Below are 27908 nucleotides of genomic sequence, written 5' to 3'. Positions count from 1 at the left end.
GCTGGTGGGGTGGCCGCCTGAATAGTCGCTTATTGAGTAAGACTATAAATGGGTGTTGAGTAATCGGCTGGCGGTGGCGGCGCGCTCGGCCGACGGGTTTACAGACTTGCGTTACGATTGTCCAGATAGCTGATAGCTGTTACTCGCGGTCAGACGAAACTGGTGCCGCGACGTCCAGCGCTGACCTGACCGCCGCAATCGGCGTACACGTGACGACCAGACGACTACACGTGCCCGCGCTGATACAAACTAAATTTCAAATATACCACGTACCACGTACTTTTGTTTCAACTCAAAACCTCTTTTTTTGACCCATCGAAAAAATAACAATGGCCGATATGAAACGATGGAAGGATAAAGTAGCGCTGGTCACAGGCGCTAATGGAGGCATTGGCATTGCGATTACCAAACGATTCCTGGAACTGGGATTTACCGTAGTGGCCGTAGACAAGATTTGCGAACGACTTTTGGTGAGTAACGTCTTAGCCTAGTGTAATAATCCCAATAGATTATTACACTAGCCCCTATTTGCTTGTAACAACTAACACCCCCCCCTTATTAGCGATTAACGACTAGGTATATAATATGACAGTTGACAACATAATATCATAGTACCTAACAAAAATATTGGTACTATTAAATGCTCGTCTAATATTCTCATGTATGAACAAGGAACATAGTATTTGTAGGAACGCCTAGTTTAAATTCTTTAAAAATATCCTTCGATTTAATCAATATTATGTTGAGTTCACTTTTTAAGAAAACCCTACCTTCTACCTTTCAATGTATCTTTGCATTACAAATTTCAATGGAATTTTGACTATTAATTGGTTTACCAAAAATAGTAAAGTAGTAGTAGTTACCTAAAAAAATAAACCATCATTTTGGAAAATTAATTTAGCCTTGGAACATTACTTGGTACACTATGTTATTCATCAACTATAGTTAAAAAAAAAAATCAACTTTAGTAATTATTATTCAATCATAATTGTATACAACTGTGTAATTGTTGGAACGTTTATGGAAATTAGGAAAATGTACACTATGAATAGATAAAAATGAGGTAAACCTTAAAAGTGATTGAGATAGTAAATACAACTTCGATGTCAATATGATTGATCTGAAACCTGTCAACCAGGTTTTCGGGTTAGTTACAAATTGAACTTATTGGCTATATACATAGTTTGTGTTGTATGTTATTACGAAATCACTTTAAAATCATCAAAACTATACATGATAATTATTATTTCAACATTTTTTGGTTTAACCTATTTAATCTAAACAAATTATCATTTCATGATAAACGTAATTATATACTCCAAACCATATATTAAACGAATACAAAGGTTCGAAAAATAATAAGCTGTAAGATCAATTGTTCAAAGTAGAAAAAACTAAAATACATTATCTAGAAATTGAATCTTTGAAAATATCTTTGACAGAAATTAAATCTTTCAGGATACTTCTTACGGGTACATACTACATTGTAGATAAAGATTACAATTGTGCCATGCTGGTTACTGTAATAAAATAGACAATAAGAAATGAGTATTATAGCCAATACAAAGTCTGTCAAGAATTTAGTATTTCAAATGTAGGTAGATAGTTAAAAGAAAGTTTACGTATCTAAATTTGCACAACGAAAATCTAATTATCTATTCATAAGACCTGGTTATACATAGTTACAGGAAATCTAATGTGTTTTTTTTTTTTTGAAATTGTATAATATAATATGATGTACGATAAAGATGAAGAAGCATTTAGAAGTGTGAGAATTATCGTCATCGGTCACTATGTTAATGCGACTAACTGTACACCCAAGTAGCAAGTACTAATGTTTTTATTCGTTTCTGTAAGTATGAAAGACGTAATCGATTTGAACTAGAAAGTTATAATAACCAAAATTCTTAATGCGTCGAACCATAATAATTACACTTGTGTTTTACCATCGTTGGCACAGATCTAGCCGTTATAGAAGTGCGGTAGTATAGTATTACGTGAAACGGGTTTATTGACGAATTGCCGTTGAGCATAAAATAATTATAATACTAAATCTAGTAGAATGGATATGCACATTTGGCTCAATATGAATTAAACGACACGGTTAATTATAACATGTTATAACACAACTATCATGATTAACAAAATTATTATAAAACATCAATTATTTATTACATATCGCCTAAGCATTAAGGAACTATTTCGTATGCCAATTTTTAGTAAAGCTGTCAAATTTGCCAAAAAATGATGCAATACATCTAAATATTTGTTATACATATTTACAGTCAATTTAGTAGGTAGAGACTATAGCTATAAACATTGAAGAAAAATTACAGTCGTCTACTCGAAACAATGCACGGACACATCATACATTTAAATAAGTACTATACAAAAAAATATGAGTTTTATTCTTTGTGTCGTTAAAAGCATTTTTATTTCTCTATCCAAATAATTTACAGATTCGAGAAGGATACAATTTAGATATTTTAAATATAATAAATATTTACAAAACATTGATTTCTGTATTCACTGTATCAATTTCTAAGTAACATTATTTTATCCTAAAGAACCCGGACCTTTAAATTATTATCGAATGCAACTTGTATAATTATTATAGTGAAACTATATTCAAATTTTAAACAGAATTTAACCTGTTTCAATAGGAACATAAAAGTACAGTTTTTAATGTATATATGTATATGGTGATCATTACAGCAAATTAAATAAAAATACCTAATTGCATAATTTGTTAGATATTCAGCATCAACCATCATTTACAAGTATTCAGTTGATCTACCAGCTATTTATTACGCTTTCTTGTTTTCATACTTCTAAACGTATGTACAATTTTTACTACAATGGTCTAATTTTTACTTTGTAATCGCATTGTATCAACCAAATACTGCTCATCGTTTATTAAGAAGATAAGCGTAAGTCATATTGCACACTTAATATTATGATACATAAATCGATAAAGATATTACATTTTACAGATAGCGTTATACTGTCCTAACTCCTGAGTGGGCACATTCGAATTGCTCCCATATTTTTATTAGCAAATTAAGTATTGAGTATTAAATATTTATTGTTATGGAGAATTTTCCAATATTTTGACAAAGAGGCAAAAGCTATAGGCTCAAACTCCAATAACAAACAAAATATATTAAATTGTTACACATTTATGACGAATGGCGATGTACAGTAGACATATAAAATATTTTTTAAAACTGATAATAGTGACGAACATTTAATTAGTAATTTTAATCATAATCGTGAAAAACTCAATGAACAAATTATAAATCGCTAAAAATGAAGTAATCTCCTTAAAAGAATAACAATGGAAAAAAATACAAAAGGCCTAATTTAAACCTTAACATACTATATAAACTAAGTTTGACTCTAGAAAACGACGTTTTCTACAGTGCGCACTAGATGCCTCCATAGTAAGAGAGACCTTGATCATTTTTTTAAAAGCATAAATTTCAATTTTGTGTGTAGTTCATGTAAATATTTTGGCTACATGCTATTTGGGATACACTTTGGTGCACCAACCTGTGTACCTGTAAAGAAATGTTTTTATACTAAAATATTTTACTTAAATTAACAATTAATATTAATTTATAAAGTTTATAATACTTATAAACAGTTAGTTCTCAACTCGTCTAATTAATCAGTAATTTATATTTTACTGCATTACGTATATTATATGTTTATGTGACTATACTTTAAATTTCACTGTATACTATAAAATATAATTATTCGATAATGTCTTGATTTGCGTGAATTAAAATTGTTACCCTTTAAAGGTTATTACATGGATTAGTTCAAAATGTAATTTTAAATACAATGAAATAAACGCCAAACTATGTAGAGTATTATTATTAAAACAGGTAACTGGTAAATCAAGGAAGTAAACAAACAATGAATAATATCACTCAGCACTCGCGGTGCTTTAAATTAATTATTAATATTAACTGGTTTTGTGCTTATGTAAGGGTTAAAAATAATTGGAAGTTTCCCTATTGAAGCATTATCAACATATCGGTATTGTTTTTTTTATTTATCTAACTATTCAACAAATTACAATAAGCAAACTTCGTTGATTTGAAAAAAATAACATTTCCCAGAAAAAAAACCAACTATTTGGCAAAACATACAAGTTAAATATAAACTTTAAAGGTAATATTACAGCTGTAACTATTTCCTAAAACTTTATGATGATTTATTTAGTACATTGTTATATGTACCTATTTACAGACTACAGTATACACAATAGTAATACGTAATATCATAGAGTAATAATAATTTTCATTTACAGGAGTTTAAAGATGAATCCAAAAATAAAAAACTTCATCCTTTAAACGTGGATTTATGTCACGAAGAAGAGATCATACGGGCATTTCAATGGGTAGAAGACAATTTCGGAGGCGTAGATGTGCTAATTAACAACGCTGGTATCGGTGGACAAGCTACTCTCATAGGTAAGTCATCACAATGATTACTAAATAGTTATAACATTGTCAACTCCTTGAGAGCAAATATCGAGTCAAAATCATACTAATTAAGGACTTCAAACAAATTCTGTATTTGTTTCAACCACGATAATTTTTGAAAAGTACAAATTCTAGTTAAAAAACTGATTAAAGAATATTGTATTGTAATATTATAAATTGTGGTATCTAGGTAAAATTGAAAGTATTATGGAAGTTGACAATAATAATTTGTTTTAACATATTATCTATTTTATATTTCTTATTAATTCAAATATCGTGTTATGATTATTCTGAAACTAAAATATATAATATCTAATTCAGTAAAGAGATTCCTGGAATGAATTATTTTTGTAGAAACGAAGCTTGGAATTAGTTTAGGCTTCCTTAAAATCAGTCTAATTCAGTAATGAGATTCCTGGAACAAATTCTTTTTGTAGAAATAAAGTTTGGAATTGGTTCAGGATTCCTTTTAAAATAAAGGTACGAGGAACAGGAAATAATTGCTTTTTTGTGGAAGGTGAACGAAAAGTATAGTTCCTTAAACATTTTTTGACATAAATTAATTTTATGGCTGGGTGTCTGTCAAAAATTTACGTGATGCTTTTGTGACATAAATTTGGGGGGGGGGAGTTAATGATAAGCGTGAATGAGGTGGGAATGGGATTTTGGTAACGGGAAATTGATAATTCCTGGATAACTTAAAAGATCTTAAATTCTTTACATACTTGTTCAGTTTATATATTTTAGTTTCAACTATTAAGTTATTGATAAAAACAAACATCATACTTCAACAGCCATCACTCATCAGTGATGAAAGTGGCCTTTTGTAAGCAATATCGTTTATACCTAAGATTATTAATGCAAGGTTATGTTTTAAAACTGCAACTTTCTAAATAACTTATAAATAAAAAAAGTGGAACAAAAAGAGTAACGAGTTCTTATTTTTGAAAATTAATGGAGATTAAAATTTAAACGGGTTCCTTTTAAAAAGGAACTTTCCCAACACTTATCTAATTACAGTACATTTGGAAGTGAAAACATTATACAATATTATTATGATTACTTATTGATTTTTATGTCAAATTTAAATCATAACATAATGATGGCCTATGTTATACATTACGATAATTTCATAATCCGGTAATGTACAGAAATTATACCTAGTTAATAGTTTAAATAAGCGTTACTAAACTAACAAGGAAATCATGTTCTTATAATTATTGCGCGTTGTCCAGTTACAAAACCGAATAAGTACATTGCCTATTGGGTGTAACATAAACCAGAAGACATAAAAGTATAACTATCTTCTGTTGTTGAGAGTAAATACAAAACAAAAAATAAGTAGTTATGCTATTTAAATAAGTAAAACTATTTATAGTAAACAAAACGTATACCTGATTATATACCCTGTTCGGATAATGAAGTCATTGATTAATAATTAATTTTAGAAAAAATGATTAACCTACACTTACCATAAATAATTACAAACATTATATAATATAAGTGTAGGTACTATAATTATAGCCAATAGGTCTATGAACTTTACTCTTTTTTAAAACCTTATATATTTTACATTAGATACCTAATACAACGGTCATAAATTTAACGTCAACTAAATTTAATATATTCAGCTCAAACGTTTGTTACACATCCTTATCATATTATAATTTATGTGCAGATATGCCTACTAGGTAATAGGTAGGCACATAATACATATTATTTAGTTACCGCCTACGGCCATAGGCACAAATACGGGGGGGCTAGGGTGGGCTTAGCCCCCCCCCCCAAAAATTAGGTTATGCATACAATTTTAAAATACAAAAATATATTTACTTATATATACATTTTAAACAAAATTCCAGCCCCCCCAAATTAAAAATTGAAATTGCGCCTATGCCTACGGCCTAACAAAAGATTGCCACCCGCCACTGAAAACATTAACTGAGTAAATGATTTACTTCTAGTTTCCACTGTTAGTACAAAAATCTGATAATATAAGGATACTTATTATATTATACACATTTAATACATTAATGCCTAATGACTTCTTATACGAATTTAATCGTCTTTTTTTAACTGGTTGATAAGTGGATAATGTCTCCAGTATATACGCTCTGGTTGGAAAAACTTGTTTAGAGATACAGAACCTGTATACTTGTCCTAATAATTTTAAAGATTCATTGCAATTAAGATACCTACTATTTTTTTTTTATTAATACCAATGTATGATTAGATTTGAAGAGCTATACTAACATGAATAGCAGTTAATAATTGCTTAAATATAGAAAGGTACTATCTATTTGTTAGATAAAATGTTATCGCGGTTTCAATTTACTACCTATAGGCTATACCTATAGCCTACTACTACTACTGCGTTATAGTTCTAATAATTTATAAGCAAATTAAATTGCAAAAAAATTACAATTTCTCCAACTAGGAACTCGAACTTAAATCAACTAGAATATTAAAATCAAATGAAACATGAGTGAAAAACCTAAATAAGACACTCACAAATTTACTTGGGGCCTTTTGAATCTTGATGTCGCCATTATTGACCAATACTCATCGTCAAATTCAATTGCTTTTGTTACTTATTTTCAGTAACGTCTTGAAGAACTAAATAGCCGGAAAATAAATTTTATCTACCAAAAAAGGTCTTGTTTACTGAAATAAAAATTACACATTATATAGTTTAAGCTATAAATAATTATGATTTAGCAAAAATTGTCTATACTGAACTCCGTAGTAAGTCGGGCCTATGGCCTAGAAGGTGTAACTTCCCTTTTAAACGCAGTCGATCGGAATTCAAATGGAACGAATTACTTTAACGTAGTCAGCCAATAGGTTTAGCTGCCGCAAATTTTACTTTATCATAATTTTATGACCGTTTAATATTTTATTCTAGAAAAAACTTGAGCAACTTATGGTTATACATAATAAAATAACAATTTCTGATCTATTGAATAGCTACACGAAGAAATGGTTCAGCAGTTCAGAAGACATTCAGGCACAAAAAAATAAAAACTATTCATTGTAAAAACAATACCTTTTCAGCTCCGTATTGATGGTAAAATTAATAGTATGCATGTTTGTTGTTCTAGATGGTACGGTATCAGAATGGAAAAAAATGTTGGACGTCAATGTAATAGCATTAAGTATTTGTTCACGTGAAGCCGTAAAATCAATGATAAGTCGCAATTTGGAAAATGCTCACATAATACACTTAAGCAGGTTTGATAAATTAACTAACAATTGATATTATAGCTAGTTATTTGGTAATAATAGTATTTCATTACTATAATTTATACATCATTGTTTACAGTAATTTAGCCCATTATGTACCCACATATGGTCCGTTTCATTTTTACTCCGCAACTAAACACGCTGTACGCGCCCTAACTGAAGGTCTAAGACAAGAACTAAGGGACATAAAAAGTCCAATACGAGTCACGTGTATCAGTCCTGGATTAGTAAAGTCTTCAATATTCAAAAGTTCACTGGGGGAAAAATTTGATAAGCACCTATATGACGCATACCCAAGTATTAATCCTTCTGACATAGCGTCGACTATTGAATTCATATTAGCCACACCATCTCACGTACAGGTAATTTAAACATTTTGATTATAATACTTAACAGTTTTCGAAAATCCACAGCTATTACTTTCATATATTATCATTGCAGACCACATAGATATTAAATTTAACAGAAAAAAGTGCCAATAGATAATCTAAAATGTATTATTTATTTTTAAAATGATTATCCAAATACAAATAAGTAAATAATATATTTAAAACTATACATAGAATGATTTGTAAACTGTACACTATAAATAAATGTAAATATTTTATCACAGTCACAACTTAATTAACATTAAATGTCAATTGATAATTAACAAGATATTACTAGCTCACGAAAAATGTTTTAATCAAAACTAAAAATATATTACACTTACAACATATAACAAAAATAACTTTTTTTTTTTTTTATATTTATATATTAAGGATTTTTAGTATTAGTCAAAATCATATGTATAATTTTATATTGACATTGTTATTTAAAATATTGATTAAATTTTTAGGTTCAAGATATCATCATTAAACCACTAGGTTCAGAGGCATAGTAAAAACAAATTATTCCTATGTGGATGAAAAATAAAATAATGACCCAAGTTTAAAACATAATAAAAATTTATTTTTGCAAAACACAAGTATGAAAAACCATTATTTTATACATTTATAACACATTTTATAATATATATATATATATATTTTTTTTTTATTAATAATTTTCTAGTAATGTTATTTACAAAACATAAACCACAGAAATGTTAAAAAAGAGAAAATGCAGTTAACATAAAATTATTTACTAAAATTATTATTACTTAACTTATACAACTCAGGTGTTTTTGTAGCAAAATCACAGTTACTAAATAAGTATGTGTTTTGGTTAAATATTTTTAAGTTAATTCCTTAAATTATTGTTACTTATAAAAATGTTTTATAATTTTTACAATCCCTATATATATATATATGTTCAATCACATTTTTTCCTTTCGTTTAGATACCAACGTTACATCGTCTTATATCATAAGTATATACATAGATATATTATATATACATATATATATACAGAAACTGCATACACCAGTGACATAGTTTTTTTATCACAAAAATTACCAAACTAAACTTATCAAATAGCTGATTATTCTGTAATGGGCATAGGACGATGCAATAAAAAATAAGTGCAATATTAGAAAACGCACACAATCCTGTTGAATGACAGATGACTGTCGGCCTTTATTGCCTGGAAATTCACCTGTAGAGTAAAAAGTTTCTAAGAGACGCTCTTTTTCTTCCCAACGATCGAACAACCATTTAGTCATTTCTTCTTGATCTTTAGGAACCTAAATTTTAAAATTATGGTAAAATCAAAATCTGTTTAAACACTATAGATAACAGTACAATATAGATAGGCAACTCTATTGTAAATGGTGATCCACACATACACAGCTTTGGCCACGCAGCCTAATTATGATACGATGCCACAAAATTATTTTGCAAAGGCATTTACAGAGCCGTGTGGCTGCAAATAAAAACTAATTAATTACATTACCTTTTTAATAAGACTGCTTAAAATTTGCTTCAAGCTGGTTCATGTGTATATGTAAACAAATATTTTGTTGTGCAGCATTTTGGTAATAAGTAACGCGACCATTAGGGGTGTCAAAGCTGTGTATGTATGGATCCGCCTTAACCATTAAAACTATTTAACCCATTATTGTCAAGCTCTCAAAGGTAAAATTTTACAAAATCTCCATTGAATAAAATTAATATACAAGGAATGTTCATTAGACTTAATATAAATTATGTATAATGTTATTATGTTATTAACTTACTACTGAACTAGGAAACAATCTGTAGTACATATGAGTGCGACAAGCTCTTCGTTGACCCATTATAATGGTTGGTAAGTCTAATGGTTTACCTTCAGGATACGCAATTGTTACATCCAATATCCATGTCAACTTGTCAGTATTTTCATCTTAACAATTATATTAAATAATAAAAACATTATATAATAGTAATAATAATTAAAATAATACAACATTTTTATAATTTGTTTAAGAGATATTTTTTCTTGGTCTATTCGTCCTCAATACTAGACTGGTCTTTTAATAACATCTGGCCTGTTAATGATACTAATTGTTTTTGTTCTATTATAAGTTATTAGATGAAATTTTTGAAGGTTGGGTGAGCTAAGAAATTACTTAGGAAAAGCCCCTTAGCCATCAGTACACGACAGTATTTTTAGATATATTTATTCAAGCGATAACACTGTACATTTTATCGACAGTAAAATAATTAATAGTTGTGTGGTCGCTGGCAACCATATGGTGGTCAACTTAATTCCTGCTAATTTTTGGAATAAATGCCAATATTCTGTTACACATATTTAATATATACAATGTTTAATTATTCGTTAAAGTTGGGTATTTATCTTACAACATGGAAATCTAGTTTTATAACATCAGTTTGAAAAAGTGAAGACAGATAGACAGTGATATAAAGTTAAAATACTGTTCATTAGATTTATTGTAGTATATGTATACTTAAATTATATCATTTTGTTGTAATTAACGAGTTAATAAGAGTATCATAACAATAAATAAATATTCTTACCGAAATCAGTATTGTTGTTTGTTACTCCTCCATATTTGGGTTGTTTTGGTGATAGTTCATCAATTATTGTTGAAAATGCTCCTAACCTTGGTAAGGTTACATGTTCCAATAGAGGCAAATTATTTTTTTGAGCATACCTTTATTGAAAAATGTATTATAATTAATACTTTTACATAAGTTATCATTGAACAACTGTATAAAATCATTTACTTTTTAAAACTTACCTCTGACTCGATTCTAGTCTTTTTCTTAAAAATCCACCTTCTGGGAAAAGAATTATCAGATTCCGTTTACGGGGTATGTATGATGTCCGAATATGAGCTCGTAGTTCTTTAACTGCACGATCTCTCTGATCTTTACCCTAAATATGAAATAAAAAATTAATTAAGATAAACTTCTTAACCACCAACAATTTTTTAAATCTTTACCGATAAAATAAAGAAGTCTTGATGTATAATAGAAATAATGCCAAAGTTGGTAAATTTAAATATCCTATCCATTATCCACATAATATTTGGAAGTACGCCAGCCTTTGAATTAAAATTTGTCATCAACATTGGGACATCTGCTGTTGATTGGTGGTTGACTAATACTAACGTTCGGTCATTGAGACATAATCGAATATCATCACCGACCTCAACAACTAAAAAACAAATTTTGAAGAATTTAACATATTTAAAAAATAAAATACAATTTTTTAGGTCTCCCGGCTACAGTTTTTTTTTTTGTTCAGAAACATGTCTTGCAGAACACCCATACAGAGTTATTTGAATTTTGTAATTTTATTTTTTAGCCATGTTTTTTATTGGTTAGTTTTTGTAGATTTGGTTTGGGTTGGGTTTGATGAGGTGGGGTCATAGCATGGATTGCTACTTTATTTTGTTAATTTTGTTTTATTTGAAAGTGGAAGACTTCCTACATATTTTGGTTATGTTAAGAAAAGTCGAAGCACTGTAGAACTGTTAAAAGTATTTCTCCTTCAATAAAAAAAAAAAACATGATCAAAGTCCGATTACTTCCAAATATATTGTCACTTTGACCGTAGAAAGTTATTTTTCGCCACCAAAATGGCTACAACTCATGTAAATTATATTTTATATAAATAAAGAAAAATTAGGTTGTCATATTCAAAATCCAATAATTTTCAACAGTTTATAAAGGCAATTTTTGGCACCAGAACCCTTAATATAAAAAACATTATTTATCACATTTTATATCATTAATATACTTATTACACTTATACAAAAATATATTTAACATAATGCATAATTATAATATACTTATTTCATAAAGAATAAGAATGCTTACTGTCATATCCAGCTGACCATGACCACATTGAAACCATTGCTAATAGCCAATGGAAAAATAAACCTTCAAGTCTCCAATATAAAGTTGGATGAAGCTTTCGCAGTGGGCATAAAATTATCATCCAAATACAATATGTTGGAATACAATAAATATTGTTTATAATTACAAATAATATGCGAATGATAACTTTGCATGTCACTGAAGCTCTGTAAATAAAATTAAAAACCAAAGTTAATAAAGTAAAGTGTTAGCCAGTCCAAATTGCAAAGTATTTTATCATTTTAAAGTTATGCCAGATGATTAAATTAATAGACAAGAATTATAGAGTATGGAATGTATTATAGTAATTTATATTTCTGAAGTTCTATTTGATTCTTACATAGAGAAATTATGTATTTTTATAAAATTAATGTTAAAAATATTTTTAAACAAGAAAAATGTAGGTTAGATGATTTAAATTTTAAGTGATTACTATTTTACTTAATAGAGTTGCCAAAGTTTTTTCTATTTTATTCTTAATAAATATTAAGAATTTTAGTTTTAGAATATTAAGTAGATTTATTAATCATATAATATTACTTTTCAAATTTTAATCAAAATTTTATAATAGTATCAACTCTTGGTTAGTTATACGATTTTTCTTGCTAGTGGCGTCAGGTCTATAGCAGAAGCTGGTTAGTCAACAAGAACTTTGTGGCATACCCTTTTTTACTATCAACCATTTACGACACGAACATATACGAGGTTAGCCATTTAGTATATTAGAAGAGAACTAAAAAAAAGGATGTAAAACTGAATATATGATTTTTTTTTATAGTGTCATAGATGATAATAGTTCATAATAATGTTAGACACCTAATAAAACAATAATTATTAATTTATCCACTTATCTCAAATATTTGTCAAAAATATAGTAGCATCATATGCATTTATACAAAATACATAAAATAATACCAAGAGATAAGTTATCTTAACTTTTGGGTAATTTATTTTATCTTTAATATTATTCTAGTTGTTTAACCAATAACTCTTTGATATTTTAAAAATTATATATATTTTTTATTACAAGTATGTAATTATTATATATATATATATATATACACACTGTACTGTATATACTTGTATAATTGATCACTCATTTTACGTAAAATGCTTATTTCTTTGAAAATAATTACAAATTTAAAACTTTTTTGGAGAATTTCAGAGCCTTATAACTGTTGAAAAATTGTATGTTGTCATTTAAATTAACATACATATTTTATTTACTTTTTAATTTAAGAATAATTTTACAAACATTTTGACTGTTTGATAATCAATTTTGAATAAATACAAGTAAAGCTATTAATGTTTAAAGTTAAGGAAATGGAGTAGAGTAGGAGAGTAGTATTATTTTTATCAGCGCACATTACTCTCAAAGTTATTAGAGTTTAAAATTTAAGACAGAAGGTAGAGTGCGGTTGAGAAATAGATGAGTGTAGTTAAAAATAATACTCCACTTCCTGTCCTAAATTTCAAACTTTAATAACTTTAAAAAATAATATATATATATATATATATATATATATATATATATATATATAAAGTTACCACATAAATAAAGTGATTCCCAATGACCACTCTAGTAGAATAGTCCTGTAGTTCACTACAGTATTATAAATGCATTATGCAACATATTGGAAACCGAATAAAACAATATTATAAATTATAAAAAGGAATTATAGAACTATGATAACCTATTAAATATACAGTTCAATAATGTAGGATTTTTCAATACTACATAATTGATCCTATACATGATTTTTTTAACGAAAAATCTTTACTGGTTACAATAAAAAATGATTAAATAATTACTACTTCTTCAGTTATTTATGGCTACCAAAATAATATTTGGTGGTCTACAAAACGTTGAGCAAGCAGACTATTAAAGGAATTAAGGTTTGTGTGAATAAAAACAGGAAAAAACTGAAGTTTGGATAGTTGATTTTACAGTATTGAGCTTGAAAGGCCATGAGGTCAGGAAGGATAAGAAATTGGCGACAAAAACAAATATATTTAACAGTTGTAATGAAAAATATGAAAGTGGGGATTAAAAATATTGCTGTTTTACTAGTTTATAATCATAATATAACAATAATAGTTTTAAGTGAGTTACAAATATTTTTGAAGGAGCGGAAAAATTAAGTCAAATTAATAATATAATATTTATTTATTTATATATATATTAAACACCCTCAAGGTTGTTATAAGTTATGACTCACTTATTCAATTTTACTGTATTATGTCATTTTCAGACAGTTCATTTGAAAGCCAGTCAAGTTGATTATCAAATACTAATTGATACCTACCTACTTAATATAGCTGAGATGCCTAATTGATTGTTATGTATAAAATGGTATAGGTAATACCATTATAAATTATAATATGATATTTATATTAGTTAGTAATACTAATTATTATTGTATGAATTAATTAACAGTTAACCCTAGAGCGCTAACTATTCGTCTATTTGTCGAATACTGATTATTTTTAGCATGTTTGTCATATGAGCTTCTACCCTCCATCCATCTCCTGTAGATTGTTGAGTATATTTAATGATAAGACAAAAAGTCCTATTGTTATCAGTTAGTTGTCGACCTTCGATTGCGCAAAACCCACATCGTCGAATCAATGAATAATTAGTAATACATGCAAATTTGTAAATACAAAATGCATGCTGTTTTAGTTTGTCGATACTACAAAAGTTAATTTTTTAAGGGATAATTTCAAATAACATAAAATATGTTATACTTATTATTTATTTTTATTGCTATATTTATTTTATGATAAGAAAAGAAAATAATCAGATTAATTTTATTTAGTTTTGTACATTTTGGTAAATCGACTAATGGTTAGCAAAAAAAGGGTAAAAATAAAGTTAGTTAACACTAGGGGGTTAAAGAAATATTAGTTAAGAAATTAACTGTACTATTTTAAAAACTATCATTGGTTGTCAAGTCAAACTAAACTAAGAAATGTTTAATCAAATATAAATACTATTTAAGAATGTTTTTATATAAAAAATACCTAAATACCTGAAGTATATTATATAATATTTTTCAAGTAATAATTAATTTTATAACTACTAAATCATATTCTTAATCAATTATGTTTTAAGTTTATCTTTTTTCTCTCAAAATTAGTTTAGTAGAAGATAATTGCACATTTAACACAGTTAAATCTTCCACATTGATCCTTATACTTCAAAAATATCATGGGGCATATCAATATTAAATGTCGTTCAGCTGGTAATAACTAAAATAACAACATTGATTACTGCTAAGACTTCTCAATGAAGCAAAAATAATTGCATGGGTTTTTAGTATTTAATATGATATAATAAACTATGTTCATCAGCATTTACAATTATTTGAATTTTACATTACTTTAACAAATACATATATTCATTTTTCTGTATACCTAATGTTTTAAAAGTAGATCACGGGATTATACCATAATTGTAAAAAAAAAATATAATTAAAAACTAATTAGGAATAATTATAAATAAATGTGCACATTTTTAATGTTGCAAAACCTAATAAATTTTCTTACTTAAACTATTAATTTAAAATAAAAACCGTGAAAAAAAAATAATGATAAAAAGTATCTTATAAAAGACAAATTTTTTATAAATTTATTTAAAGATAGTCAAAACGAAATTAAACCTTGAAATCATGCACTATCACATTACATTATTTACTTGACCTAATATACTAATGGTTTACTTTAATGTAAAAATTTGCAATTGCACTATAGTCTACAAACTATAAAACTTAAAAGTACTATCAGAATACCAAATGAGTCCAACGAGTAATAACTAAAATCAAACTATTAACTAGATATGTCAATAATTGTTGGTAAAAAAAAACGAATATCCATTTGAGATTAAACTTATCAGTAATGAGAAAACTTTATTAATAAGATAAATTATGTTGAAATTAAAATGGCCCCTCCCTTTGCCAATAGGTGTCTTTTACATAATATGCATAACTACCTACTACTACTCAATACGTAAACAAATTTAACTAACCTGTAACCAAATTTCTTCAATTTTCCATCAGGCATTTCGATGCTCAAATCAGTCTTCATAATTACAGCCACTCTACCATAAATTGGAAATCTGCGAGTGGAATATATTAATTTTAATTTATACGATATTAGTCATATTCTAGGCTTTTGGGGCAGCTTGTGTTTAATTTCTGCTTTTTAAGTCATCATTATACACAATAATGACATTTAAAGAGTGCTCGGCGGCTTACCTTGTGTCTTTTTTCCCCCGAGGGCCAAATTCACATTTTCACAGACTGTATACACGGTCAAATATACACCGACTAATGATGGCTCACTAGTTTGAAAATTACGTTTAAGCGGTTGTCAAATGAATGCGACAAGCAACAGCCCTCCAATCAGTGATCACAACTCAAACTGAGCACAATTTTGTAATTACTGTGGTCAAACGGCTGATGATTGATGAACTTATTACTTAGTAGGCACACTACCACAGGAAAAATAAACGTTAAAGCCTACCGAGTACTGTTTTTTTATCAACGACTGGGAAAGAAAATAAAAACATATTATCGAGACGAAAAAACAAATGACCTTAACACTATGGTTTTTACATGTACCTCGGTACATAACAGAGACGTGCCGGTAATCATTGACCTATAACATTAGGACATCGTACTTCACTCCTCCCAAATCCTATGTTACGATACTACTATACTATAGGCCAGAGGCCACCCGCCACAGTAATAAATCGGAGACAACGAACATTCATGGATGAAAACAAAAAAATTGATTTAAATAGGTACAAGAAAAACCAACGCACAATCATCGCGTAAATTGGGACATTTTCATCTTTTAAAATGTACATATAATTACTCTTCACATCGCCAGACGTCATCGTAAATCGCCATGGCTAATTTACCAGGTTATCGCATATCAATTCCCAAAATGGCAGCGTGAGAGGATATCAATGTAAACGAATGAATACAAATACCACGATTTAATATACATACATTTAAAAAGTAAATGAATTAGCCATTCGATTGGCTCCCTTTACTCTGACATTTAATTTTTATCGTCGAAAATTTCGATAGAGAGGGGTCTAAATGCAATAACCTAGTATATTTAAACCAAGCGTAGACCATAAATTAGATTCGGACAGTGGGCTAATTAACTGGTTACTGTGCTATACTGCTATAGTAAGACGTAGTAAACATTAAACATGATTGAAATATACATGGTTATTGCACATATCCCCTTCTTCGTCAAATTATTCGATGATAAAAACGAATATGTCAACATAACGGGCAGCCAATAAAAATCAAGTATAACTACACGGTAGTATATAATTTATATTAATAGTAAACTTATAGTATATAGTAAAATTGATATCCCGTTACGCTGTCATTTTCTGAAGGAAACAATTCGAGACGCTGTGCAATAACCTGTATATTTCAACCATGGTAGTAACCTAGCTTATACTAGCTTGATTTTTTTTAGGTTAAAATTTAAACATGATAATATGAAATTGAATTTTGTTATCACGTTTCATTCATGAAACGTGCGTTCCGGCCTCCGGGATTTGTTAAATTATTTGCTGTTATTCATTATTCAATATTCTCGTTAGTAGTTATTTTCATTAGACTTTTATTCTTTATAGTTTAATAATTTATAATTTACTTTTATACACATAATATGCATGACTTAATAATCATATGATACATGATACATATGTATCTAAAGATTATGAAAAATACGTTTTACAGAAAATAAGTTCTACTTAGTTATTATTTGTGAATCTAGTTCTAAATCCAAATACATAAACATATAATGAATGGTACATCAGCATTTGATTTTTATGCTCAACAATTGTCGCATGAGGATGGCAAAAATAAACGTAAGAACAAGAAAAAAGCAAAAAAAATTGTTACAAAAAAGTTTAAAACTGACGATAATGCTGCTGCTGTAAAAAGTTCTTCAAATATTGTATTCCATCAGATTTTTAAACAAAATTTAAAAAATTCTGTGACAACAGGCAAAAAATTATTTGAGTGGCTTATAGACCCTATTAATATTGATGATTTCATGAAGTGAGTACCCTGTAAATCGTTCTTTTACAACATTATGTCATACACCTTAATTTTGTTGATTATGTACTAAACAAAAAATGTTACTGAATAATATCTGTTACTAGAATTTTAAATAACCCATTAAATTTAATTTGTTTTGTTTTTCTAGGAAACATTGGGAAAAAACATATCTTCATATTCCTAGAAATAGTCCCAATTACTTTTCTGAACTCTTTTCACTTGAAGAGTTTGACAGTATTCTTAGAAAAAACAATCTTCAATATGGAACTAATGTAGACATTACTTCCTATGTAAATAACCAAAGGGAAACACATAATCCTGTTGGCCGAGCACAGGCTCATGTTGTATGGGATTACTTCAATAATGGCTGTAGCGTACGACTTTTAAATCCTCAGTTGTTTGCTCCAGAAATATACAAACTCATGTCTAATTTACAAGAGTATTTTAGTTCATTAGTTGGCTGTAATGTGTATTTGACGCCACCGTTTTCTCAAGGTTTTGCTCCTCATTATGATGATATAGAAGCATTTGTAGTTCAAGTAAACGGAGAAAAACATTGGAGAGTTTATAAACCACTGTAATATTTAATATTTTTTTTAAATAATTATTTAAGCTTGCATGGGTTGTTAAAAGAGGCAGAGATTGTCCGGTAATATTCATGTTGTTTAAAATATTAATATAAGAAAAACAACATGAAATTTACTGGGAAATCTGAAATGAACCATAATTTAATTATCTGAAATATATTAAATTCAAAACCATTTTTAGAAGTCAGTGCGATACTCTTCCAAGGACATCTAGTCGTAATTTTCAACAAGGAGAAATTGGTAGTCCAATTCTTGATGTCATATTAAGGCCTGGTGACTTTTTGTATATGCCTCGAGGTTATATTCATCAAGCTGATACTCTTTTCACGGAAACCCATTCTTTACATTTAACATTTTCTACATATCAGCAAAACTCAATGTATGATTTTCTACAAGTGGTAAGAATTCAGTTTGTATCTGATGATAAAAAATCAGTACTTATTATAAATGTTTTATAATATATATGAGTACATAGAAGTATATTCATATTATATACTCTATGTGCACTTCTCACGTATCTATGTGTGTGTTTACTCGTAATGAAAATCTTATACTTGCAGACAGAGTAAAAGATTTTTGTTATGAGTACATGTATTCATAAAAAATTGGGGATTGAGTACATTTAATGAATATTGTATAATCTTTTGACTACACCACTGTCAGTATTTAAAACATTTATTTCATAGTATAAATTTAAACAGGTGCGTTATATATACCCATCAACTTTGGCGCAGTCTGATTATTTTGACTAATTTAGTGTAATATAAATGCAAAAAATGCTAATATATAATAAAAAAGCTAGTTTATTTAAATATATTTTTTTATTATAGACACTCAAAAATGCCCTGAGTAATGCCGTGAAAAATGATGTAACTTATAGGAGTGGTTTACCTATTGGATATCAAAATTTAGGAGGCATATGCGAATCAGAAAAAAACACTCCTCACTCAAGTCAAAGGCAAGCTTTTGAACACCAAATTAATAGCCTCATAAAAAATTTGAAGAACCATTTAGATTTTGATCAAGCTATTGATCAGTTTTCATTAAAGAATTATTACACAAATTCATTACCTCCGTCTTTAAGTAATGGTAATTTTTAATTAATTTAAATAATCAATTTAAAAAAAACCTGAAATTATACTACATGTGATTTTTGAGTATTCATAAAATATATTAAAGAATGATGATATTAAATAAAAATAATACATTTTTAGCTGAGTTGATGCGAACTGTAGCTAATGGTACAAAAATACAATCAAATGGAAAGACTATAGGAAGTGTAGACATTGAAAATGCAGAAATTAAACTCGTTAGAGGCAATTGTTTTAGGTCAGTATATTATTGTTTTTAAATTATTAAAGTATTTTCAATTGGTAATATTTTAGTTTTATGTTTTGATTGCAAGTTTAAAATGTGTCAACATATTGCATGTTCTTACAAGTTTCTTAAACAATTTTTTTTTTTTAATATATGTATATAATTTTAACAACTTGGATAGTTATAGTTAGAACTTATAGTTTTGGTATGTTCTTATAGTGACAAAAATTTAAATGATTATTATCATTATATACAAACAGGTTAGTTGAAGAGTTTGTATTAAATGAGGACACTGACCATATGAATGACGAGTTGAGATTATATTATAATTTGGATAATACTAAAGAGTTACATGGAAATGAATGCCAATTTGTTGTTGTACCAGATGAAATGGGGTTATATGTCAAGAAACTTTTCAATACATACCCTGCATACATAAAAGTGACGGACCTATGTGATGACAATGAACAGGTAAATATCATTATTGGACAGTGTTGCTTATAATATGGAGGTAAAGTAGCAGAATAACCACTGTTTCAATGATTTATTACATATTTTTTGATATAATAAATTGATGTAACAATCAGTGAGAGAGAACAGTTTAAGATTGTTTGGGCATGTTGAAAAAGGGAGTAAAAGTGAAAAAGTAAAACATTTAATGTATCATGGTACATGTGTGAAAATATATAAAGCCCTCAAAGTATTTTAACAACTGCAACAATCTTTATTATTATTATTATATAAAATTTCAATATATTTATTATAATGTGTGTAGTATGAAATTTAAATTTAAATATTTTTTAGGTTTTGCAACTTGTAAATGATTTATGGGAACGAGGATTATTGATTACTTCTTCTAATATTACATCAAATGAATGAAGAACGATTACAAACAATTAAACAACAATTATATCAATAATTTATCATATTATAACAAAAGTAATTTCTACTAAGTTATTTCTTATATTTTAACCGTTTTTAGCTATAATATATTCTGTGTAGCTTAAAAACCCATCATTGTCTGTGTCGTCCTCTTCAAGTATTTGATCCACCAAATCTGAATATATTTGACATTTAAGTGTTTTTAAGTTTTATGGTAGTTCTGATGTATATTATTACGTTTTACCTATAGTCTCTTCCATGGGTATTGGCTGTGCATCCTCTTGACGTTCTGCATTATGATGAAAGGCAATCAAAAGTTCTAGCCCATCGAGCTTTGTATTCTTATCATAGTCGTGGACACTGAAACGTGTAGTTCAGTTTACAATATTATTTGATAAACTTATACTTGCATACATACCATGTATTTTAAGGGGCCTTGAAAGCCCAACACTGCCATCATGAGATGGTTTCTAGACGAATTTGCTATCAGAGACGGGTCATTAGTCCGTCGCCGGAGAAGGGAATGGCTTCTTTTTACCAGACAATTTATCACCAGCAAACAGAGGCGCCCGTGACCAAGTGTTGAATCGGCAACAGTGAGCGTCAAACACACTGATGCCTTACCCACTCGGCCACTCGTCCTTCTCTGGATAAGCTTTTAGTTATGTTTATAATACATGAAAAATACTACTTACGTGAAATAACGAAATTCAATTTCTTCTTCCGAGTACGTTTTATCTTCTAGTTCATCAAAATACCCTAGGTCTTCTTCAATGTGCCTAATTTAAGTAATAATATATAAATTAAAATGAAATATATTAAATCTAGGTATTTTAATTATTAAAAGATAATAATTATAAATACATATAAAATTAGGTAGGTACAACTATTTTATTTATTATCAAATTTATATCAAGTCTGCTAAAAAACAGCGACCTAAGGGCAAATTTTTTGAAAGTGGGTTTTTCAAGCTTTTTGAATCATAAACAATGAATTTATAAAGTCAATAAATAAGATTGCGAAGAATTAATTAGTTTTTCAGAATTATGCGGGTTTTTTTTGTCCTTAAACAATATTGTTAATAGAGGTATTTTCTCAATTCACTCTCCTGTAAAATGTAACATTTAACTTTTTGCAGTTAGGTGCTGTTAAACTAAAAAAATTATTCTAATAACTTGCGAAGTAATTGTTTGAATAAAAAATTGCACAACTCTGAGTATGTGTATGACTACTAAAAAAAATATTCTCTTGACATTATTGGCTATTGCCATCTAAATAATAGTAATGTATATATTTTATACACTATTTACAATACTGTTTTTTCTAATTACCTACAGCTTACCCATTTAGCTTAAACAAATAAGAAATCCCAAACATTTCAGATCCTAACTCAATTTTAAGTACTTTTTCATGAATTGTTTTTTCTCAATTGATGATTGACATAGAAAATTTTAAATTTCCTTAAAAAAATTAAAATTTGCTACTAATCGAATTTTTTATAATTTAAAAAAAGATTCTTAAAGTTAAGATATGACACTTGATATTTTGTAATACAATTTTTTTTTGCTGCAAGTTATCAAAATTACTTTTATGATTTATCAGATTCAATGGTCTGTAACTTGATAAAAACAATCGTTATCGTGAAATATTTAGAAGTGTCATACTTCAATTTTAAGTATAATTGTTTAAATTGTAAACATTTAAATTAGTTTTCAAGTTTTCAAAATTTATTATACCGATCAAATGCAAAACAAATACTTCAGAATTAAAATGGAAAATTTTAGGCATTTCTATTTTGATTGGGGTGGAGGGAAATTTTTTCAGATAGTACTGTAGTACCTAACTCAACCCGTGTCTTTAGTATGGATGTTAAAGTAGGTTATATTATAACCTTAAGCTATTTATTAAATGGACGTTATACACTCAATTTTTTAGCGTTATAACGTAGGCAGAATGCGTTTTACTCACTCAAAGATGATTTTGGAGCAAAAATACTTATAACAAAAACGAATGATAAACAAAATTTTGGAGAAATGTCATGTTATCCTCTTTTTAATACATTTAAAATCTTTTTTTTTTTACTTTTTTTAAACTAATTAATTTTTCAATAATAACTACGTTATTATTTTCAAAATCGGATATGACATTGTCCTCTAAATGTTACGGAATCTTTCGATTTTATAGTAGGTGTTTTTGCTCTAAAACCACTTTGGACCAAGTAAAACGCATGTTGCGTAGCTATGTTTAGATGAAATTTGTTTTTAAATCGCTGTAAAGGATACTGTGATAGTCCGAAAAATAAAACATTAAAAAAATAAGTCCTAATTACTGAATTAATAATTACACATGAACCACATCACAGTTAAACCTTTCGGTAAAAATTGCTTATAACTAAATGGAGTAAATATCTAATAAGTAATAACACAAATGATGAAGAGAGTATGATAGAGATGGTGTGATGTATTCATGTAGGTAAGAGATGGAAAAGTCAAATGGTGAACGATTTAACGTGGATTATCATACGTCATCGATATTACGTAGATGCTACTTGCGAGTAGACCTTGTTTACCTTACGTCATGCAATATCGGTTTGTCGTCTGTGAATTTCGTGTTGCTCTTGGGCGACGGGTGCTTGTGATCGAGCTTTTCAACGGTCGCTTCGCCGGACACGGCCGCCCTGGGATGATGCGGTCCTCGTTGTTGGGACCCAACGGCGATGCCCAGCAGCAACAGTTCGACCATCATCGCAGCCAGCCGTCGTCCTCCCAGTTTCATCCCTCCCGCCGCGCTTTTTTTTCTTCTATTATTATCCGCTTAACATGGAATTTCCGCGACAGATGCGACGGCGGGCTCGCCGGTCCGCCAGTGCGTCAGGCCTGTGACGATCAAATTCGATTTACTACTCAATGCATTATTTCACGCCCGATATGAACGCAGCGTGCGGCCACTTCATGGGATGCACCGACGCGATGGCCAATCCAGTAATCTCCCTTCCTCCCCCTCCCCCCCCCCCACTCACCACTCGCCAATAAACCAACATATAAGTTAACGCACATGGATTTGTCGCCGAAACGCTTTAAGCGGCCACTATAAAATATTCTGTTTAAGTAGTTGCCGTTGAGTAATAATGTTCTGAATAAACAGCTATAAATAATCAGTAAACATTTAAAATAACTTATTGTTTTTTTTTATAACTTACGGGTAATATACTTACTACTTATTGGTATCTGTAAATAGGTAATAATAAAATAATAGATAAATAGCATATTATTTGTTCATTATAAATAAAGCTGGGAACCTACTATTTTTAGGTATCGTATCTACAAGGGCTCCCTATTTCACGTGAATCACGGCTCACGGATTCACATGAAATTAATCACGAGTTTGTAAGACCCGTGATTAGAAATTGTCCGTGAATTTATCATTTTATTTACGTGATATTACGTGAATATCACGTGATATCACGTGAATAATATTATACGTGATCACGTGAATTTCGTACAACGAATTTACGTGAATTAAACCATACGGGTTTTATATTACTTTTATTCACGTGTTCACGTATGTATTACTTCACATTCGAAACCAAGACCCATCTACCCATGCCAAAATTATAAAAATTTGATTCATGAAAAAAAAAATGTTTTTAATATTTTTTACAAATGCGAATTTAGTAGTTAAGTGAAACGTAAATCTATAACATCTGTTAAAACACACCGGTCGATCTAACTGTGTTGTTTCAACAATTCAACGTTCAATTGACAATGGGTTGGCCTGCCAGTAGAGAATAATAATACATGATTATTGCCTTTGTAATACGTAAGGATTGCTTAACTAAGCATTTACTGGTTCGGTCTTTATTGATGTAAGCAAATTATATATTATATATATTAATAACAATTAGTATATTTTTAACGAGGTGTTGAATTTTTGATGTGCCTAAATGTTGTAACAATGAGAATGAAATTTAAAATATTAAACCTCATTTCTCAAACAATTATTGAAAATTAATATATTCAGTCCAAACGGCAACTATTATTAATAAGTTTTTAAACTTCTATTATTTGTAAGATTGTTTTAAAAAAGCAAGGACGTCATTAAGAGGACGCCAAACCTTCCGTATTTCGACTGTAAAACTCGTGCGTGGGACGAGTATATGGGACAGTATCACGGTTGTCTACAATTGTTGTCTAGACAACCGTGGACAGTATTTACAGTATACTTATCAAATGTTTACAATGTATAGAGAAGAACTTTATCTAAGTCGTAGCGTTTTTATTTTCAACTTAAACACAATTAAAATTATTAGTTCGTAAACATTCATTTTTTTCATTTGTTTATAAAAAATTAGTGAGTAATGAGTAAAGATATAATAAAAAAAAAAACGTAGCATTTGAAATACGAACACATTATTTTTGCTACAAAAATACGTGTGTAGCAGCCTCTTAAGATTAATGTCATATTCTCAAACAAACAATATATATACAAGCATTCCAGAATATTTGATGTCTGTTCAAAGTTATAGGATCCTCTTGGTATGTGTCTATTGTGTCACACCGTTGATAAACCTCAATACAGTTGATGAAACAGTAATAGGTATTATAATAGTATAAGAGTTTATTTGCAACAGTAAACCCAACCAATTAGCCTCGGACTCTTTACTAAAAAACCCATCCAGAAGACGTGGTACAGAAATCAGCACAATAAAAAAAAAACTGTTCAAAGAGTTATCTCTACTGGTTGGTTTCTCCCTAATATTAATGTTAATAAAATAACTTATTGTACAGCTTGAAGATTATTGTTATTATTAATATTATAAAAAAACAAAACATTTATATATATATATTAATTAGCCTACCAGTTGTGTTTATACCCTACCATACACAATTTAAATGGTTATGACCAAATGGAATAATGGTCTTAAAGAATCTTAAATAAATATTATATTACGCTCAGTTGTTATTTTACTTGCTGCGCACCTGAAATAAAACTAAGGCAGTTCAAGTCAAACTATATGTGATTATACTTTGTCTCCTACCAATTTACATTTAAAAACTTATACATTAAAATTTCAAAGAGCGATTCCTATACTCCCGAACTCTTTAGTGAGCACCACTGGATTTTCTGTGTAAATAGTATAATAAAAAATAATTCTATTTGGCGTTGTAATTAATTTAATTAAACAAATACCATGTTCAGTAAAAGCGTCATTAGCTACTGATCGATAGATACCCATCGTTTAAAACATCCGCTGGCAGTGAAATGAATATAGACACTGTTTCGAGTTCCACAAAGATTTATTAAGTTGTACAGTGCCCAATAATATATTTAACCATAAGTATATTATGTATATAACTTAAATACATATTGACTAGAATCGCAATTTAATTAAAACTGCATACATTTATTTAAAACAAATTTAATTTACAAAATTGTATCTTAAAAAAGGCCAGTACAAGTTCAAAGAATATTCCATACACATTTAGAACTAATAAAAGTCAAGTTATGTTCTTCTGACCCATATAATCTTTGAACCAATTAGGTTTTTTTTTTGCTATTAATTTACCGTTTCAAACATCGGCAGTTTGCAACACATATTTGACTTAACAACATTTTTCAAATTTTTGTAATACTTATTTAAATGTTAGTAGAACACCTTGTAAAAGTATGCCGAAGGAGACATTTTTTTAACACCAGCGTAGTTAGGGTTCAAATTTTCCGATTTACATTTATTGGAAATATACACAATTTACCCAACTATTTAATTTATTCCTTAGTATAATTGTGTCAAAATACAATATTATAGATTAGGCGCATCTAAATTACACACACTTATTAAGCTTATTTATATATAAAACTAACTAACTATATACTAATTACTAACTATATTTGTTCAAAACTGGTTATTGTTTTATTATATTATATATATATATATTTTTTTAATGAGTAAAATTATTATTTAAACAGTACAAATTATTTTTTATCATAATTATAGGTAGGTACTTAATTAAAGTTTTCTTTGAAACATTTTTATATAAAACAGTTATTTCATTAAAAACAAACATATACCAAGCTATTCATCAAAAACCCTATTTGTTATTCGCTATTTTAGAGATTTATACCGTGTATAAAACCTATCGGGGTTGATATGAAATATGGATTGGTGGCCTATATGTATATAAAATATAATATATCAACGTGTAATCAAAAACCTCACTTATGGTATATACTATATAGGTACATGTGTTATGGTTGTAGCTACAAGTTATAAATACGCCTAACATTAAGACCCTAAATTGAGATCGTAATCGTAATGCTCTTGTATGGGGTTAAACTAACAAAACAAAAAAGTGTTTGATAATTGTTTTTTTTTTGTAGGTGGGGAGTGACCAGGGGGAAAGGATTGTGCGCGGACAATAGACGGGCAGTATAAAATGGAAACGAAAATACAAACGCTGCAGGTCTCCTATACGACCAGCAGATTCGAACGGCACAAAGTATAAATTGTATTATATTTTCGTTTAAAATTGAAACATACGCGATTTACTATTATTCTTTCCGCTTTTATTTTTTCGAATCCAACACACGTCGTCCAATAGTATTACCGTTTACCCCAAAAATCTGTTGGCATATTATAACAACAACCAGAGTAAAAGCTACACAACTGCTTACCGTACTTGGTGGTTAATAGTTTTACTTGTCGTCGTTTTATGATAGTTTTGCTGAGTGATTATTTCCGAAAAAATATTTTCTAATTACAATATGTAAAAATGTTTCTTGGCACGAAAATTCTAATATTTAGGTACTCTAAACTACTACAGAGCGTTGGATAAAAGCTCGCGATACACTTATGACCTACTTAAAAACTACGACACCACTTAAAAAAGAACGTCATAATATAAGCTTAAAAAAATTTACTTCGTACGGCATAAACGAATATCAATGTGATAACAGGGTGATAGCAAAACTTTTAATTCCAAATCGCCAAACAAGTACGTGGTAAAATAA

General features: G+C 28.6%; 4 protein-coding genes across 11 annotated transcripts; 2 read left to right on the top strand and 2 right to left on the bottom strand.

Annotated features, from left to right (window-relative positions):
- Positions 1–99: 99 nt before the first annotated feature.
- On the top strand, positions 100–14373 carry LOC126836152 (dehydrogenase/reductase SDR family member 11-like). Of its 3 annotated transcripts, XM_050569313.1 has the most exons (6): positions 103–470; positions 4319–4481; positions 7595–7724; positions 7816–8098; positions 8575–8703; positions 8790–10680. In XM_050569313.1, exons 1-5 carry the CDS (start codon positions 330–332, stop codon positions 8614–8616), a joined length of 759 nt encoding a protein of 252 aa, XP_050425270.1. In that variant the 5' UTR covers positions 103–329; the 3' UTR covers positions 8617–8703; positions 8790–10680. The 3 variants fall into 3 exon arrangements, with proteins under 3 accessions (XP_050425269.1, XP_050425271.1, XP_050425270.1); XM_050569312.1 differs by lacking the exons at positions 8575–8703; positions 8790–10680 and adding an exon at positions 14275–14373 and having other exon boundaries at positions 100–470; XM_050569314.1 differs by lacking the exons at positions 8575–8703; positions 8790–10680 and adding an exon at positions 8178–8322 and having other exon boundaries at positions 102–470.
- LOC126836150 (acyl-CoA:lysophosphatidylglycerol acyltransferase 1-like) lies at positions 8876–16892 on the bottom strand. The gene is made up of 8 exons (XM_050569311.1): positions 16279–16892; positions 16050–16139; positions 11984–12189; positions 11104–11318; positions 10900–11036; positions 10676–10812; positions 9892–10037; positions 8876–9399 (listed from the first exon to the last, which is right to left on the bottom strand). Exons 2-8 carry the CDS (start codon positions 16106–16108, stop codon positions 9169–9171), a joined length of 1131 nt encoding a protein of 376 aa, XP_050425268.1. The 5' UTR covers positions 16109–16139; positions 16279–16892; the 3' UTR covers positions 8876–9168.
- A 629-nt stretch (positions 16893–17521) lies between these two features.
- On the top strand, positions 17522–21106 carry LOC126836149 (ribosomal oxygenase 1). Of its 3 annotated transcripts, XM_050569309.1 has the most exons (8): positions 17522–17646; positions 17828–18114; positions 18263–18691; positions 18883–19099; positions 19532–19790; positions 19916–20030; positions 20279–20489; positions 20823–21106. In XM_050569309.1, the coding sequence occupies exons 2-8, from the start codon at positions 17855–17857 to the stop codon at positions 20895–20897; spliced, it is 1566 nt and encodes a 521-aa protein (XP_050425266.1). In that variant the 5' UTR covers positions 17522–17646; positions 17828–17854; the 3' UTR covers positions 20898–21106. The 3 variants fall into 3 exon arrangements, with proteins under 3 accessions (XP_050425266.1, XP_050425267.1, XP_050425265.1); XM_050569308.1 differs by lacking the exon at positions 17522–17646 and having other exon boundaries at positions 17652–18114; XM_050569310.1 differs by lacking the exon at positions 20823–21106 and having other exon boundaries at positions 17527–18114; positions 20238–20352.
- Positions 20792–27908, bottom strand: LOC126836153 (multiple coagulation factor deficiency protein 2 homolog). 4 transcript variants are annotated; one of them, XM_050569319.1, is made up of 7 exons: positions 27573–27908; positions 24618–24674; positions 24115–24127; positions 23470–23776; positions 21596–21679; positions 21145–21260; positions 20792–21075 (listed from the first exon to the last, which is right to left on the bottom strand). In XM_050569319.1, the coding sequence occupies exons 4-7, from the start codon at positions 23673–23675 to the stop codon at positions 20987–20989; spliced, it is 495 nt and encodes a 164-aa protein (XP_050425276.1). In that variant the 5' UTR covers positions 23676–23776; positions 24115–24127; positions 24618–24674; positions 27573–27908; the 3' UTR covers positions 20792–20986. The 4 variants fall into 4 exon arrangements, with proteins under 4 accessions (XP_050425276.1, XP_050425275.1, XP_050425273.1 ...); XM_050569318.1 differs by lacking the exon at positions 24618–24674 and having other exon boundaries at positions 24100–24127; XM_050569316.1 differs by lacking the exon at positions 24618–24674.

This window comes from Adelges cooleyi, unplaced genomic scaffold, assembly GCF_023614345.1.
Source record: "Adelges cooleyi isolate 19-005CV unplaced genomic scaffold, UGA_ACOO_1.1 ACOO_flye_CR_arks_rails_tigmint_CR_PRNA_23, whole genome shotgun sequence".
In the NCBI taxonomy this organism is placed as follows: Eukaryota; Metazoa; Arthropoda; class Insecta; order Hemiptera; family Adelgidae; genus Adelges; species Adelges cooleyi.
This window is presented reverse-complemented; position numbering and strand designations above follow the sequence as displayed.

What these genes read in the sequence shown, in the direction of transcription:
- LOC126836149 (XM_050569309.1), top strand. Translation starts at nt 17,855, where the DNA reads ATGAATGGTACATCAGCATTTGATTTTTATGCTCAACAATTGTCGCAT. An exon ending in TGGAGAGTTTATAAACCACT is followed by an intron (nt 18,692 to 18,882) that starts GTAATATTTAAT and finishes AACCATTTTTAG; the next exon opens with AAGTCAGTGCGATACTCTTC. An exon ending in TATGTGATGACAATGAACAG is followed by an intron (nt 20,490 to 20,822) that starts GTAAATATCATT and finishes AATATTTTTTAG; the next exon opens with GTTTTGCAACTTGTAAATGA.
- LOC126836153 (XM_050569319.1), bottom strand. Translation starts at nt 23,675, where the DNA reads ATGAAACTGGGAGGACGACGGCTGGCTGCGATGATGGTCGAACTGTTG. An exon ending in ATTGAATTTCGTTATTTCAC is followed by an intron (nt 21,261 to 21,595) that starts GTAAGTAGTATT and finishes TACACGTTTCAG; the next exon opens with TGTCCACGACTATGATAAGA. An exon ending in ACCCATGGAAGAGACTATAG is followed by an intron (nt 21,076 to 21,144) that starts GTAAAACGTAAT and finishes AAATATATTCAG; the next exon opens with ATTTGGTGGATCAAATACTT.
- LOC126836152 (XM_050569312.1), top strand. Translation starts at nt 330, where the DNA reads ATGGCCGATATGAAACGATGGAAGGATAAAGTAGCGCTGGTCACAGGC. An exon ending in AGATTTGCGAACGACTTTTG is followed by an intron (nt 471 to 4,318) that starts GTGAGTAACGTC and finishes TTTCATTTACAG; the next exon opens with GAGTTTAAAGATGAATCCAA. An exon ending in TGGACAAGCTACTCTCATAG is followed by an intron (nt 4,482 to 7,594) that starts GTAAGTCATCAC and finishes TTGTTGTTCTAG; the next exon opens with ATGGTACGGTATCAGAATGG.
- LOC126836150 (XM_050569311.1), bottom strand. Translation starts at nt 16,108, where the DNA reads ATGAAGACTGATTTGAGCATCGAAATGCCTGATGGAAAATTGAAGAAA. An exon ending in TTGAAGAAATTTGGTTACAG is followed by an intron (nt 12,190 to 16,049) that starts GTTAGTTAAATT and finishes TTTTATTTACAG; the next exon opens with AGCTTCAGTGACATGCAAAG. An exon ending in ATGGTCAGCTGGATATGACA is followed by an intron (nt 11,319 to 11,983) that starts GTAAGCATTCTT and finishes TTTGTTTTTTAG; the next exon opens with TTGTTGAGGTCGGTGATGAT.